The 15,281-nt window shown below is 49.0% G+C and overlaps 1 protein-coding gene across 9 annotated transcripts in view; it reads left to right on the top strand.

The window, feature by feature from the left end:
- Positions 1 to 11,430, top strand: part of INTS9 (integrator complex subunit 9) — a 128,016-nt gene extending 116,586 nt beyond the window's left edge. For 7 of the 9 annotated variants that reach the window (XM_028852520.2, XM_028852519.2, XM_077943366.1 and 4 more), the window contains 5 exons: positions 1,252 to 1,376; positions 3,242 to 3,409; positions 7,728 to 7,826; positions 9,039 to 9,176; positions 10,765 to 11,430. In XM_028852520.2, coding sequence (XP_028708353.1) covers positions 1,252 to 1,376; positions 3,242 to 3,409; positions 7,728 to 7,826; positions 9,039 to 9,176; positions 10,765 to 10,941 — 707 coding nt within the window. In that variant the 3' untranslated portion in view covers positions 10,942 to 11,430. Of the gene's footprint in view, positions 1 to 1,251; positions 1,377 to 3,241; positions 3,410 to 7,727; positions 7,827 to 9,038; positions 9,177 to 9,317 lie in introns of all 9 variants that reach the window. The other 2 variants (XM_015145083.3, XM_077943364.1) reach the window with 1 other exon arrangement.
- The last annotated feature ends 3,851 nt before the right edge of the window (positions 11,431 to 15,281 follow it).

Below are 15,281 nucleotides of genomic sequence, written 5' to 3'. Positions count from 1 at the left end.
TCCAGAGAATGTCCTACGTAGTGGGGGCTGAGGTTGGTGTCTCCTGCTCCTGCTGCTGAGTGGTGACTCTTGACATTTGACATGACAGTGGTGACAGCACCTACACAGCACAGTAGGTAACCTGGCTTTAGTACAAATGTTTCTTCAGCTAAAAGGAAATTAGGACTGTGTGATTTCCCGTGACAACTCTGGGTAACGGGTTTGCATTTAAACTGGTGTATGGAGCTTCCAGGGCAGAAGCTGTGTCAGGGAGAGGTTGGGGCCACCTTTTTTTTATTGTTTTGTGACTCCTGGATACGTGAAAAGGGGGTCAGTATTCTCAGAGAAGCACGATCCACTGGAATGGGCGTTCACGTACCTGGCAGCTCTGCCAGTTTGTCCTGACAACAGTGGGGACGTGTGTGTGTCCAGTGTGCCTAGGCCAGGGTCCCTCGTCACTGGGCAGACTGCACTGGGAATCAAAGCACACATCAGTTAGGACCGAGCGAGGTCTTTTGGCTCAAGGCGGGTAGCTCCCTCGAGCTGGGGGAATGTTTCCTGCCAAGCAGGCTGCAGCAGCCCTCAGGAGACCGGCTGGGCCGAGCAGTGGGCGAGGACTCTTCCTGGTCAGAGGGGCTGGGCCTGCTGGGGAGCATCGCAGTCTCAGTCTACAGACCATTCATGGGCCTGGGGGTGGGGCTGTGCACTTGTCTCCCGGGTGCATCTCACACCTGGGCGTTAACTCGGAGCTGATTCTAGGGTCCCGGGGTCTATGCCAGTCCTCTCCACTGTGAAGTCACTGTTTTTCTCATTGTATTAAATCAGTACCTTGTGGGGGACTCTTTGAAACTATGTATATACCTGTTCTCCCTCAAAATGGTATCTAATATTTTTAGCATTTATTAATGATTCTCATCTGAATAAGTGGTGAACTGTAATGGTTGCCAAATGGTGGTTTTGGTTTTTATTTCATCGTTTGTTTCTTGGCATTTCGTTGTAAAGAAGAGCTTTCTTTTCTCCCCCACATACGTTATTTCTCCCTCATTTACCTCATCTGCCTCTGCTGAAGCTTGGAGCCCACCCACAGGGTCCATCCCAGCCTGCCCCTCCTTCCACGGGGCCCCTTTGACCTCCGTCCCCCCCCCATGTGTGCTTCCTGGCTCCCTCCCAACCCCCTGGCTGTCTCTGGGCCCTCAGCGCCCCAGCCGCCGCCTGGCTCGGCAGCTCCTGTGTAGTCTGCATTGTAAGATTTCTTTCTTGTACTTTCCGTAGAACCAGACTTCTCCTACCTGGAAGCCCTGGCTCCTTACCAGCCGCTGGCCATGAAATGCATCTACTGCCCCATCGACACCCGGCTGAACTTCATCCAGGTGTCAAAGCTGCTTAAAGAAGTGCAGGTAATGAAGGCCACTGCTTGTGCCTTCACATAGTCATGTCACCTTGGTGTGGCTCATGCTTGTGTGGGGTGAAGGGAGAGAGGCTGCATTTGATTCTTGTCTTCAGTTCTCACGCATCTACGGAATGCTGGGACACAGGCCAGCCCCCCTCCACACTGAAAAGGAGTGGTCTTTACACCCTGACAGCAGTTTCCATTCTAAAGAAATCAGAAGTGGAAGGGAAAGAAAACCATCTGTGTCCGCTTAAAAGCAAATCCTCTCACCCCTGCCAAAAAGAGTCATTCTAGAAACATATTCACTAAGCTGAGACAGTTTAATTGAAACACGTCCTGGGGCCATGTCACACCTGTAGGCTGGTACCACAAACAGTGCTGTTGGGTTTGGGTTTTGTGGTAGTTTTTGGTCATTTGTTTCACTTCACATTTTCTGCCCTGGAGAAAGGGGAGAAGTAGCTGGGGTACAGTGTAGACCAGGAGAATCCACGCACAGGAGGAGCGTGTAGCAGGAAGGCAGGGCCACGGAACCACTGTGCTGGCTCGGCCACTGCTCGCTGGGTTTCTGGCTCTTGAGAGTCGGGAGAGGCACTGGAATTGGCAAGGAGGACAGCTGCCACCGGCGAGGAAGAGCTCTCCCTTTCCACTCCCTGGTGTTCCCAGGAGGGAGATGAGGGCCGAGGGGCCCAGCACAGCACCTTCGGCCTCTGGATGAGAGAGCTGTGTCACAAAACTCTAAGACAGGAGAACAAGAAACAGAGAAAGCGGAGAACCCCTGGAGAGCCCCAGGAGCGGATTCTGGTGATTATTAATGTGCTTGCCCAACAAAGAAAGAATATTGGCGCTCTCTAGGCATGATGAGAGCAGACGGCAAACGTGGAGCCTGTCTGCAGTGATTCGCTACCCCACTGTGTGCTCATCCACGTTAGAAGCAGCGGTGAAGGGAAGGGCGTGTTGCTTCTCATTAACTGCAAATCCCAGTCCCTAAACCAGCTCTTGGCCCCCCTGTCAGGTGCTAATCCTGGAAACTGGAGGCCACCTGGTCTCCACTTTAGGCGAGGAAAACCTGGGAGAAGCCATCAGGCTGCGACTGTGGCATGATATGCTTTGAGACAGGTCAAGAAGAGGAGCAAAGGGCAGTTCGAAGGAGAAAAGTATTAGCCCTAAGGAACAGGTGCTTTTGGAAGCTCAGCCCGGTCAGCCTGGTGGAAAGCCGTATTCATCAGGGAATTCAGGGCTTGGTCCGAGCTCTTAAGTAGAAGCGGGGAAGACACAGTGCCCCTGTGGGCTGCCAGCATTCCTTTTCATTTGGGTGATATTTGTGCAAAGTAAAAATTGGTTTACTTATCTTTTTTTCTCAAGGGACATTTTGTTAAAAAAAAAAAAAACCCTCTGCCTCTGCTGCTTGGTCGTACACAGTGAGCATATGACCTGAGCAGTGTCCACTGCCTAATACCAGTCGACCTGCACATCCAGCAGAAACTCCGAACCCACAGCGCCTGGTAATTGGCCAAGAGCTTATAAAAGCAGACATGTGGGAATGTTTTAGAAAGACCGTGCCCCCAGGAAGCCCAGAGACTGTTGGGAGCAGACACATGGAAGTTACCATGAAACTTACGTAAACAGTGAAAAAAACGAAAACAAATGCAAGCTGAGGCAGCTTAGGGGTTTCTGAGATGTTTCTTCTGCCCCAGTGCCTTCACGTTCCCTCTGCTCTCTACGGTTCATTGGGCTTGAGAGGATGAAAGTTCACCTTGGCCTGGAGGTGGTGAGCCTGTGATGGTGGGGAGTGGATCGGGGTCAGGAATGGGCCTTCTGCAGGGGCCACTGTACTTCACACCTCCTTTCTCGCCTGTCCCATTGGTTCCTCAGCCCCTGCATGTGGTGTGTCCCGAGCAGTACACCCAGCCGCCCCCAGCCCAGTCCCACAGGATGGACCTCATGATCGACTGCCAGCCCCCTGCCATGTCCTATCGGCGGGCCGAGGTCCTCGCCCTGCCCTTCAAACGCCGGTACGAGAAGATCGAGATCATGCCAGAGGTGAGCCGTTCTCCTTCCTAGGGTTAAACTAGAGTTTTCCAGAGGCTCTTGAAGATCATGCAGGGGTGGCCTTCTTTTGGATTTATGTCAAGTATGAATGAACCAGGCTGGGCACAGTGGCTCACACCTGAAATCCCAGCACTTTTGGGAAGCCAAGGTGGGTGGATCACTTGAGGTCAGTTCGAGATCTGCCTGGCCAACCCAGCCTGGCCAACATGGCGAAACCCCATCTCTACTAAAAATACAAAAAAAATTAGCCAGGTGTGGTGGCACGCACCTGTAATCCCAGCTACTGGGGAGGCTGAAGCATGAGAATCGCTGGAACCAGGAGGTGGAGGTTGCAGTGAGCCAAGATCACACCACTGCACTCCAGCCTGGGCAACAGAGTGAGACTTCAAGTATGAATGAGCAAAGAACATGGACCCTTAACCAAGTAACCGGGAAGAGGGGGGATTTTCAGGGCCTTCTTGCTTTTCCAAGTAATAAAGTAACAGCTGTTAGTCCATACTTAGCGTTCAGCAGTGTGACCCCTGGGCCACATCACGGGCCAGAGCCCTGGGGAATGGAGATGCTGACACCCGCTGTGTCCCTAAATACCATAGGGTGGTGACTTTTCTCTTCCTTCCTGGACCTTAGTTATGAGTGTCAAAGTTCGCTGAATTCAGAGGTAGATAGGGGAGATAACAGGAACAAAAACATAAGGATTGTAAACTTGGTTATTTATATCCTCTTGAGCATACTTGCAGGTTTTGGTCTATCAAAGTCTAAGTATTTTACGGGTCTGTGAACTCTTAGCTTCAGTTTTAGCAGGGAAGGAGCAGAAAGCACGCTGTCCATGTGGAACAGCTGTGGCATGCTGTGCTTGGGCCCGCCTCTGAGAGAGAGACAGCTAGGGATGCGGCCTCTCCTGAAAGACAGCGTTGAGGATGGTTGGAGGATACCTCTGGCTTCCTTTCACCCCTTGAGGCAACTTGAATGTGTTTTCAACAGACAGGAAAAAGAAATACAAAAACTTACTGTTAAAACCAGTGTGCCCAAACTTCTTTTGGAGTTTGAGGTTCAGAAATGGCCTCCAGACCTTGGGTTGGAGGTCTCGGCTCCTGAATGTGACTCATTTCCACAAGCCTGGAGAGGCTGTTAGGGACCACCAGGTGCCATCCTTAGAGTTGTTTAATGTTTACTATGTTTTTATTATTTTGTTATGATTTTGTTTTTCATTTTCTCTAGATGTGTCTCTGGATTGTTTTTGTCTAGTATTTTACAGGGGCTGGGATTGACGGCCTCGGTTTAGATTCCAACTCTCTAAGCCAGCATTCCTTATACCTTTTGGTCTCAGACATCCTTACAAATAGAACTCCAAAGAGGTTTTGTTAATGTGGGTTATGTCTATTGATGTTTGCTATATGAGAAATTAAAGCTAAGACATTTTTAAAATATTCATTTAAGAATAATAAAAACCTTATATGTTAACATAACTAAGAGATAAAGACAAAAGCAAAAATCAGTCCCAATGCCAGGGATAAATGTTAAGATTCTGACGTATTTGCCTTGTCTGTTCACTGTGTGTGTGCATACTGGAATCACACCTCATACACTGTCTTTTTCACCTAACAGTAAGTATATAATTAAAGATATTTTGGCCAGGCGTGATGGCTTACGCCTGTAATCTTAGCACTTTGGGAGACAGGGAGAACATGAGGTCAGGAGTTCAAGACTAGCCTAGCCAAGGTCAAGACTAGCCTAGCCAAGATGGTGAAACCCCGTCTCTACTAAAAATACAAAAATTATCTGGGTGTGGTGACACGCGCCTGCAATCCCAGCTACTTGGGAGGCTGTGGCAGATAACTGGTTGAACCGGGAGGCAGAAGTTACAGTGAGCCAAGATCATGCCACTGCACTCCAGCCTGGATGACAGAGCAAGACTGTGTCTCAAAAATATATATATATTTCAGCTGGGCATGGTGGGTCACGCCTGTAAACCCCAGCACTTCGGGAGGCTGAGGCAGGGGCGAATCACTTAAGGTCAGGAGTTCAAGACCAGCCTGGCCAACATGATGAAACCTTGTCTCTACTAAAAATACAAAAATTAGCCAGGCTTGGTGGCGGGCGACTGTAATCCCAGCTACTCTGGAGGCTGAGGTTGCAGTGAGCCAGAATTGTGCCATTGCACTCCAGCCTGGGCAACATAGTGAGACTCCATCTCAAGAAAAAAAAAAAAAGGTATTTCAAAAGCGTCAGCTTTAATGGTTGCACAATGGTCTGTCATAATTTAACAGTTCCTTTATTCATAGATTTTCATTTCTGCTTTTTCTGTGTTATAAATAACACTTTTAAGAACATCCTTTTACATAAATCTTTGTCCATATATGTTTATTTCCACAAGAAAATTTTCTGAAATTAGAATTTCTGGGTCAAAGATTATGAACATCCTTTTCTGGCTCTAGGCTATATATTGCCGGCTTGTCTTCTAGAATGAGTGCAGTTTATACTCCCACAGCAGAGCTGGAGACAGCTCTTATTTCTGCCTCCTTGCTAATATTGGATGTTGTCCTTTTTTAGTTCTTTTCCAATTTTATTCTTTTCCAGTTATTTAAGTATACACTGATATCTCATTTTAAATTGTCTTTTTTTTTTTTTTTTTTTTGAGATGGAGTCTCACTCTGTTGCCCAGGCTAGAGCGCAGTGGCACGATCTTGGCTCACTGCAAGCTCCGCCTCGTGGGTTCACACCATTCTCCTGCCTCAGCCTCCTGAGTAGCTGGGACTACAGGCACCCACCACCATGCCCAGCTAATTTTTTTGTATTGTTAGTAGAGACGGGGTTTCACTGTGTTAGTCAGGATGGTCTCGATTTCCTGACCTTGTGATCCGCCCCTCGGTCTTCCAAAGTGCTGGGATTACAGGCATGAGCCACTGTGCCTGGTCGTATGTCTTTTTTTGAGACAGAGTCTTGCTGTGTTGCCCAGGCTGGAGTGTAGTGGTACTATCTGGGCTCACTGCAACCTCTACCTCCCGGGTGCATGCAGTTCTCCTCCCTAGCCTCCCAAGTAGCTGGGTTTATAGGCACGTACCACCAATTCTGGCTAATTTTTGTATTTTTAGTAGAAATGGGTTTCACCATATTGGCCAGGATGGTCTCAAACTCCAATCCGCCCACCATGGCCTCCCAAAGTGCTGGGATTACAGGCGTGAGCCACCGCACCCAGCCAAATTGTATGTCTTTGATCATTAATGGAGATAACTGTCTCAATCCAACTTGCTACAGTGATTGCCTTTAAAATGGACATTATGGCCAGGCACAGTGGCTCAGGCCTTGGGAGGCCAAGGCAGGAGGATCACTTGATGCCAAGAGTTCAAGACCAGCCTGGGCAACACAGCAAGACCCCCATCTCTACAAAAAAATAATTTAGCCAAGCGTGGTGGTTCATGCCTGTAGTCCCAGCTACTGGGGAGGCTGAGGAGGGAACATCACTTGAGCTCAGGAGGTTGAGGTTGCAGTGAGCTATGATCACACCACCGCACTCCAGTCTGGGCAACAGAGTAAGGCCCCATCTCAAAAAAAAAAAATAAAGACTCCTTCAGAGTCTTCTTGGAGAGCGTAGAACGCCAACCCAAAGCTCCCACCCCAGCCTTGTGCAGGGAGGAGGCGGCCTGAAGTGAAGAACGGGATCTGGCGCACACCCTGCTCTTCCACGAGGGCCGCTTCACGCTCACCACGGGCAGTTTTCTTATTTCATGAAACAGGCCTCACGTACCATTTGCCAATCTGCTTAACTATCCTAAGCTGCTTCCTCTGCCTGTGTGTTACTGATCTTCATGTTTACATAATGGCCTCTTGCGTGTTTTTGTTTTTAAATAAAGGTGGCTTGGCTAGGTCGAGGCCTACATGTCTTAAAACCCATGCGGCTAAACGCAGCCACAGAACACTTCATAAGGTCAGGCCGCATGGCAGGGCACCCAGCAGGTGCAGGTGGTCAGAAAGACACCACCCCCAGGTAAAGCCGTGGCTCCCACCATCGGGAGAAGTCAGACTTTCAGCAAGCAGAGAGCTCCCTCAACTCCCATGCTGCTGTCCCTGTCCTTCCTGCCACTGGTCACCTGGAGAGGGAACAAGGGTGAACTAAAGGCCAGAATGAATGAAAGGCTGCACCTGGTGTGTCACCTGGGCGACAGAGCGAGACTCCATCTCAAAAAAAAAAAAAAAAAATTGTTTAAAGTTACTTTGTCTTTGTAGATTGCAGTGATGTAAATACAGATTAAAGGAAGAGTAACGGTCATCATTAAAGGCCCCCAGCCTGAACTGTGCCCTTTGCTTTCAGCTCGCAGATTCACTGGTGCCCATGGAGATCAAGCCTGGCATCTCCTTGGCAACCGTCTCGGCCGTGCTGCACACCAAAGATAACAAGCACTTGCTTCAGGTAGGGGGTGCTGGGCGGGAGTGGAGGGGACCCTCTCCCCAACAAGAGACCAGACCACCTAACAGATTATATTTGAAACAGCACTTCATATGCTTTTGTGAGATGCAGTTGTGCTCTGTCGCCCAGGCTGGAGTGCAGTGGCACAAGCTCCGCCTTGCGGGTTCACACCATCCTCCTGCCTCAGCCTCCCAAGTAGCTGGGACTACAGGTGCCCGCCACCACACCTGGCTAATTTTTGTATTTTTAGTAGAGACGGGGTTTCACCATGTTAGTCAGGATGGTCTCGATCTCCTGGCCTCGTGATCCACCTGCCTTGGCCTCCCAAAGTGCTGGGATTACAGGCATGAGCCACTGCGCCCGGCCCATGAATTCTTGTTGAAGAATTATTTCCCTGGCCATGTGCCTCAGAGAGGCTGCTTTGCCCAGAGATGAGGCCGCACATCATCCCAAGGGCTGCCACAGGCACATTCCATAGGGGAGCGCTGCCATGCAAGGCAGGGCAGCAGGTGCAGCCCTGCCCTTGGGGGCTGGAACTGGAGGGCACCTGCATGAAGCTGTGGCTGCCTGAGAGCCTGGCCCTGCCACTGACCCGCACACAAGCGGGTGGCACTTCGGCTCCAGGGCAGGCACTGCATCTTAAGAATTCCTTTCAGATCTAGACTGTGTCACTTTTATGCCACATGTAGAATTGCTCCTAGCTACCACTTAAAGTCTGTTAGACCCTGTGCTGGGTCCTTGACCCGCCTTGTCTTACTGAGCCCTCAGAATTCGCTGCTGTCATCATTTTGTAGGCAGCTTCTCTAACATTGGCCAGATGGTGGCAAAGCTGGGGTTTCCCCCTTTTGGTCTGACCGCACAGTGAGTGTACCTCGCCACAGGGTCATGACTGTACCTGCAACACGACACAGTGTATTGTGGAGAATTTACTCAGCAGATACTAAAGTGAACCACCTGAAAGTTTAACAGTGGATCTTGATAAAAGGCAGAGATCTTAGCGAATAAGGTGTTGGTCGGGTGGACAGTTGAGCATCAGAGCGTGTGGATATGGGGCCCCCGGCAGCCAGGGAACTTGAACTGAGTGCCAGCTGAGGAAACCGGGCCAGGGCTCTGTGGCCTGTGAGGACAGGATAGTCTCAGGCTCTCAGTGTGGCCTGCAGTGGCCCCTGCTGCTCAGAGGAAGCTCATGAAAGCCACTCTTTCCTTCTGCTCTAGCCCCCTCCTCGGCCCGCCCAGCCCACCAGTGGGAAGAAGAGAAAGCGGGTGAGCGATGATGTCCCGGACTGCAAAGTCCTGAAGCCTTTGTTGAGCGGTTCCATCCCCGTGGAGCAGTTTGTGCAGACCCTGGAGAAGGTGAGCAGGTTTCGCGGGCGCCGTGGAAACGCCACACGTGGCAGCCTTTCTCTGGCTCACTATGGCCCCCTGGCTGCAGGGAGTGGATGTTGCTGCTTGTCACTTAGTCCCCGCTGTCCTGTGGCATCTGCTTGGTCTAAGGTCCTGCTGGGAGACCCAGGAGAAAGACAGCAGACTGAGGAGTGCCCCGTCCTTCCTGCCAGCACGAGGTCACCAGAAGGCCTCTCCAGACTGAAGAAAAAGCTGCTTCCACACACAGATGTGATGAGTGGGGCAGGGTAGGGAGGCCAGGACAGAGGAGGACCCGGCCCTGCCAGAGCCTTGCGCTTCCACGCGTGACTCCTTGCTGTCAGAGGGGAGCCAAGGCTCCAGCTGAGTGTCAGGATTTGCAGGAGGCCATGGAGGGAGGGGACACTGGCCCTTCCCCTCTGTCTCAGCAGCCCTGATGGCTGCTTCTCCCAGACATGAGATTTCTTGACTATGATTAAAAGAAAAAAAATATCTAACCTTAAAGGTTGTAATTTTGGCTTCAGTCACAGGACTTCAGAGATGACTTTATTAGGATTATAGAGTCCTTGATAGGAAGGAGAAGGAATTGGCTAAAGGTAATACTGTTCATGCTGCTGCTTGCAAGAACTGCAACAAACTATAATTACATGGAAGGAGATTTCTACAAATTTTCTATCCAATGTAAATATCACAATTACGGACTTTCAAATCTTAAAGACTTTCCCTTTCCTAGGATTGGTTTTCTCCACCACCTGTCGTTGATCTTCCCATAGGGAAAAGGCTCTGGCTGGGTGGTTGCAGCTCTCCTCCATCCTCCTCCATGACCTTGCAGGGCTCCTGGGCCCTATTGATGGGCCTCAAGCTTGACTTTTTAAAACTTAAGATGAGGACCTTCTGCCTGGCCTGGCCTATGTCCTGACCCAGTGTTCCACCCTGGCACGCCCACCTCGGCTCCTCTATGCAGGAGGAACAAGCACCTGTCCAAGTCCCCTAGGGGAGCCTGCAGCCATGAAGTACAGGTGGCCTCCCCACACCGAGGCCCTTCACCTGCTGTGTGTGTGTTTCAGGCACATGCCTCCTTTCCACGTCACGTCTGATTTGGAAGGAAATTCTGTCCTTAGCAATAGCTGAGAAAAGTTTGCTCTGCTGCCTTCTCTCCTTCACTCTTGAGAGGGCTCTGCCAAGTCCCACAGTCAGGGGTATCTTGGTGTCACCTGGCATTTTCCTGGAAGCTCAGAGAGCTGCAACTTAGGAGGGAGCTTTGTCACCAGGGGACGGCATGGTGCAAGCAACCGAGCGTCCCAGACTCCTGAACATAGGGCTTGGACGTGCCCTCAAAGAGCTCACAAAGCTTAGGCAGGTTGTGGAAATTCTGTTCTGTTTTGCATGAGATTTTGCATGTTTTGGGTCTCTTTTCAAGTATATGAAACTATTGCTGTCAAAGGCCCTATGACTAGTCTGAAGAATTAATGTTGAGGCGTGTCAGTTTCTAGAAAGTTCGGTCAAGTCTGCGAAGTGTAGTTTGTAGATCTCACAGCTGCAGTCCGCCCACCCCGTTCTCTCTTTTCTTTCGGAGCAGCACGGCTTCAGTGATATTAAGGTGGAGGACACAGCCAAGGGCCATATCGTCCTGCTCCAGGAAGCTGAGACGCTCATCCAGATTGAAGAAGACTCGACCCATATCATCTGCGACAATGACGAGATGCTCAGAGTGCGACTGCGGGACCTGGTCCTCAAATTCTTACAGAAGTTCTGAGTGGGCCGCCTGAGCCACTTCCCTGAAATCCTGCAGGCCCTCACTGGCTGCCCTCACAAGCCACCTGACGAGTGGCATGAGAGGCCGTTAACCATGTCTTTGTGGTGTCCTCTGGCTTAAGGAGTGAAGAGGTGGCTCTTGAGGGAAATGGTCTGGACTTACTCCCAGCACTGTTTCAGGCAAGAACTTTCCCTTTCAACTTCAGGCTAATTTCTTCTCAACTCTGGCTCTCCCGAGGAGCTGAAGGGTGGCAGAAGTGGAACGGAAGCAGTTTTCCAAGAGGCTCATGGGAGCCAGGGAGGCGGAGATGACCGGCTGGCTGTCTCACATGGGTCCCAGGCCTCGGGCAGGGGAGCCAGCCTTTGGTTTCGTTTACTTGCCTACAGTGCTGCACCCAATAAGATGATCCCAAAATATGGTAAAGTGAACCCATCTATCTGCATTTTCTACTCTGAGCACATTGGTTAATAAAAACTTATTTTTATATAATTAGCTGTCTTCTGTTGAATCTACAATCTTTATATTGATTTAGTAGCTGAAAAAATATGAAAATATACAGACAGCATGAACTTAGAAAACACCACAGCAAATTGAATTTTGATGTGTATGTTAAATCATATAATTTGCAGTTTATAAAAACACAGATCTGTTTCTTCTTAAATTGCGTACGAAGGTGCTCACCTTTAAGCTGTGGCTGCATGGAGAGTGATGCAGGTCGGTACCCCAGCCTCAGGCTCCACCTGCGCCACCTCTCCCACAGAGCCTCAGTCTCTGCGTTAAACCGAGTGTTACTCACGGATACCCTCAGAGCCACTCGTCACAGGAAGCTTTCAGACAAAAGTAACCTCACAAAAGACGACTGCTTTTGAAGTGTATAAAACCAACAGTTGCCAGGTCAGATAGCATGAGCTGTGACACTTTGTGAGTTTTAAGAACAAATCTTAGCCCTGGCGGGCCATGCTAGGTAGTACGCCCAGCGCAGGCTGTTCTTAACCGTCTTGGAGTGATTGAAATCCAGTCAGAAGTCAGCCTCCAACTCGGCTGACTGCTAAACAGCACACGGGGATTTAGTGACCCGATAAATACATAACATGAACAGCTGCAGAACTGACTGCTCTGGCTTTATGGCGCATTATCACTTCTGTTGGAACGATCATATCGGTGGGAATGACTGCTTCAGTTTGCCATCTCCGACCTTACCAAACCTGGGCACAGGAATGCTTAAGCAGGTTTCTATTTTCCAAGGTTTGGGTCCACTCCAGTCAAGGGATAGGCTACAAAATAAACGAGGCTTCCAACCACGGGACAGGACTGACATTACAAGAGATGAATGTGCCATGGCTATGAACATTTAGTTTTCTTTTTAGAATTACAAATAGGCATCCCAGGCAGGCATACTTCCAACAGAACCTTTGAGAGAATCAAGTGAAATTAAATTTTAAAAACATCTGAGGGCCAGGTGCAATGGCTCATACCTGTAATCCCAACAATTTGGGAGGCTAAGGCGGGCAGATCACAAGGTCAGGAGTTCGAGACCAGCCTGGCCAACATGGTGAAACCCCGTCTCTACTAAAGATACAAAAAAACTTAGCCAGGCATGGTGGCACGCACCTGTAATCCCAGCTACTCGGGAGGCTGAGGCAGGGGAATCACTTGAACCTGGGAGGTGGAGGTTGTAGTGAGCTGAGATCATGCTACTGCACTCCAGCCTCGGCAACAGGGCAAGACTCCATATAAAAAAAAAATCTGAAATGCAAAAACAGTGTAAGCTAGAGCTCAGGAGAAACCAAAAATTTTGGTTTTATTTAAATGTCCTAGCAGTGCTATCTAGGAATGATGGGATCTGTCAAGCCTGTCTGCTGTGAAAGGGCTTGATCAGAGAGCCCAGTGCTGGTCCCTTGAGGGGGGTTGCAAAAGAAGTAAGCAGTAGGCACAAGTGAGTCAGTGGGTGCCCAATGAGCAGGGTGAAACTTAGGAGGTTTTAATCAAGTCATCACCACCCACTTAGTGGCAACAGTCAGAGGCAGGAAGCAGCAAAGACTCATGCTTTATAGAGAAGAGAGAAAAATCCAGAGCCGGCCTTTCCAGGTATGAGAAGAGCAGTTAGGAGTAACTGCCTAAAGTTCAGGTATTTGGATACCATGCCAGGTTGATTAGAAGACTCAGAAGAAGCGGCATAAGTGGCATGAGCAGCAGATGTGGCCTGGCTGTATCAGAGATGCGGCTCACTGACACTAACTGATATTGACTGACATTGACACCAACCTGGTGAAGACTCTGACATCCAGAAAAGTTTGTACTCAAACCCAGTGGAATCCTAGTGATTAATTGAAAAAAACTTAACAATAGTGCAGAGACCTCATATTATTTAAGTCTTAGTACAAAGTGATATATTAGGTATCTGTTGCACAACAAATTACCCCAAACACAGTGGCTCACGCCTGTAATCCCAGCACTTTAGGAGGCGGTCGAGGTGGGCAGATCACAAAGTCAGGAGATCGAGACCATCCTGGCTAACACGGTGAAATCCCATCTCTACTAAAAATACAAAAAATTAGCCAGGCGTGGTGGTGGGCACCTGTAGTCCCAGCTACTCGGGAGGCTGAGGCAGGAGAATGGCGTGAACCCAGGAGGCGGACCCTGCAGTGAGCCAAGATCACGCCACTGCACTCCAGCCTGGGTGACAGAGCGAGACTCTGTCTCAAAAAAACAAACAAAAAAAAAACCAGATGTTTCTCGTCTGTTTCTATGGTCGGGAATCTGGTGTGGTGTGGCTTAGCTGGTCGACCCTGGCTCAGGGTCTCCTCTTCACACGGCTGCAGTCAGGTGTTGGGTGAGGGAACAGAGGTTAAGTAACTTTCCACAGAACAGCCAGTGAGTGGCTTCTGCCTTACCACAACACCATGGGTGAGTATCAGGTCAGCAGCTGGCCAGGAAATGGAAATCTGTCTTTTAGGCCATTGCTTTTCAAGTCACATGTACTCCATCTCTCCCGATCCCTGGAGAGCTTGAAGCTTTTGGCCCTCACAGTTGTCCTGTAAAGGCGTTTCCAAACTGTAATGAAGTATCAACAGAAACAGGAGTGAAGAAACCTTTAAACCTGCATAATGACATATTAACAGGAGCCAAGCAACCAGTGGGAAGGAAAGGAGCACACTCTTCCTCTGGCCCTGAGTCCAGTTTTCTTCCTGAAGCCAAGAGAAGCGAATGCTGCCTCACTGCTTTAGGCCATCTATAAGAAGGTAAACAACACTTACCTTTCAAACGCACTGCAGTGGGACTACAGATAAATAACAGTAGTCTTCTTTGAACCTAAAATAGAGTGGAAATAACCAACGACAATCCTGGAGGAAGTCACAGGTAAATCCTGGAGACCAGCAGTGCTGAGCTGAGCCGGAGGGCCAGTCTCACTGAAGACTCAATCCAGCCTCCGTCAGGAACTGATCTTCTAAAGATCAAATACCAGAGTCTCTACTGCTCCTTGGCAGCCCCTTATGGCTTTTAATCACATCATAAAACATGATATACATTATGGCCAGGTGCAGTAGCTTACACCTGTAATCCCAGCACTTTGGGAGGCCAAGGTGGGCGAATCACAAGGTCAGAAGTTCAAGACCGGCTTGGCCAAGATGGTGAAAACCCGTTTCTCCTAAAAATACAAAAATTAGCCAGACGTGGTGGCAGGCACCTGTAATCCCAGCTACTCGGGAGGCTGAGGCAGAGAAACCCGGGGAGGGGGCGGGGGAATGGAGTTTGCAGTCAGCCAAGATCACACCACTGCACTCCAGCCTGGGAGACACAGCATGACTGTCTCAAAAAAAAAAAAAAAAAAAAAAATATATATATATATATGCGCGTGTGTGTATATATATGTGTGTATATATATGTATATGTGTATATATATGTGTATATATGTGTATATATGTATGTGTGTGTATATATATGTATACGTGTATATATATGTGTGTGTATATATACACACACACATATTAAACGTAAACTTCTGAGTCACAGGACCACAGATCTTTGAAAGGGGTGTAAACGCCCATCTCCTTAGGCATGTAGAGTATTTCTTGCTTCTCTTATGTTGGCATTGCAGGCCATTGAAAAAAAAAAAGCGTAGCCCCCACGTAATGTTGTTTGTGTTAGCAGGATTTACCCTTTACCTTTCTCTACAATAAACATTCCTAATCCATGTGTAAGTCTCCCTGATGTAGTTATCAAATCAATCACCGGTAAAAAGTAACTTCTCATTCTGAGTTACCAAACACATTATCAATTAAGTTTGCTAACATTTTGTTAAATTATCCAATATTAAGTTTTTACTCTAGTAACTATTC

This window comes from Macaca mulatta, chromosome 8 (genome assembly GCF_049350105.2).
Source record: "Macaca mulatta isolate MMU2019108-1 chromosome 8, T2T-MMU8v2.0, whole genome shotgun sequence".
NCBI classification, from domain to species: Eukaryota; Metazoa; Chordata; class Mammalia; order Primates; family Cercopithecidae; genus Macaca; species Macaca mulatta.
Note: the sequence above shows the minus strand (reverse complement) of the source record. Positions and strands in the feature narration are given on the sequence as shown.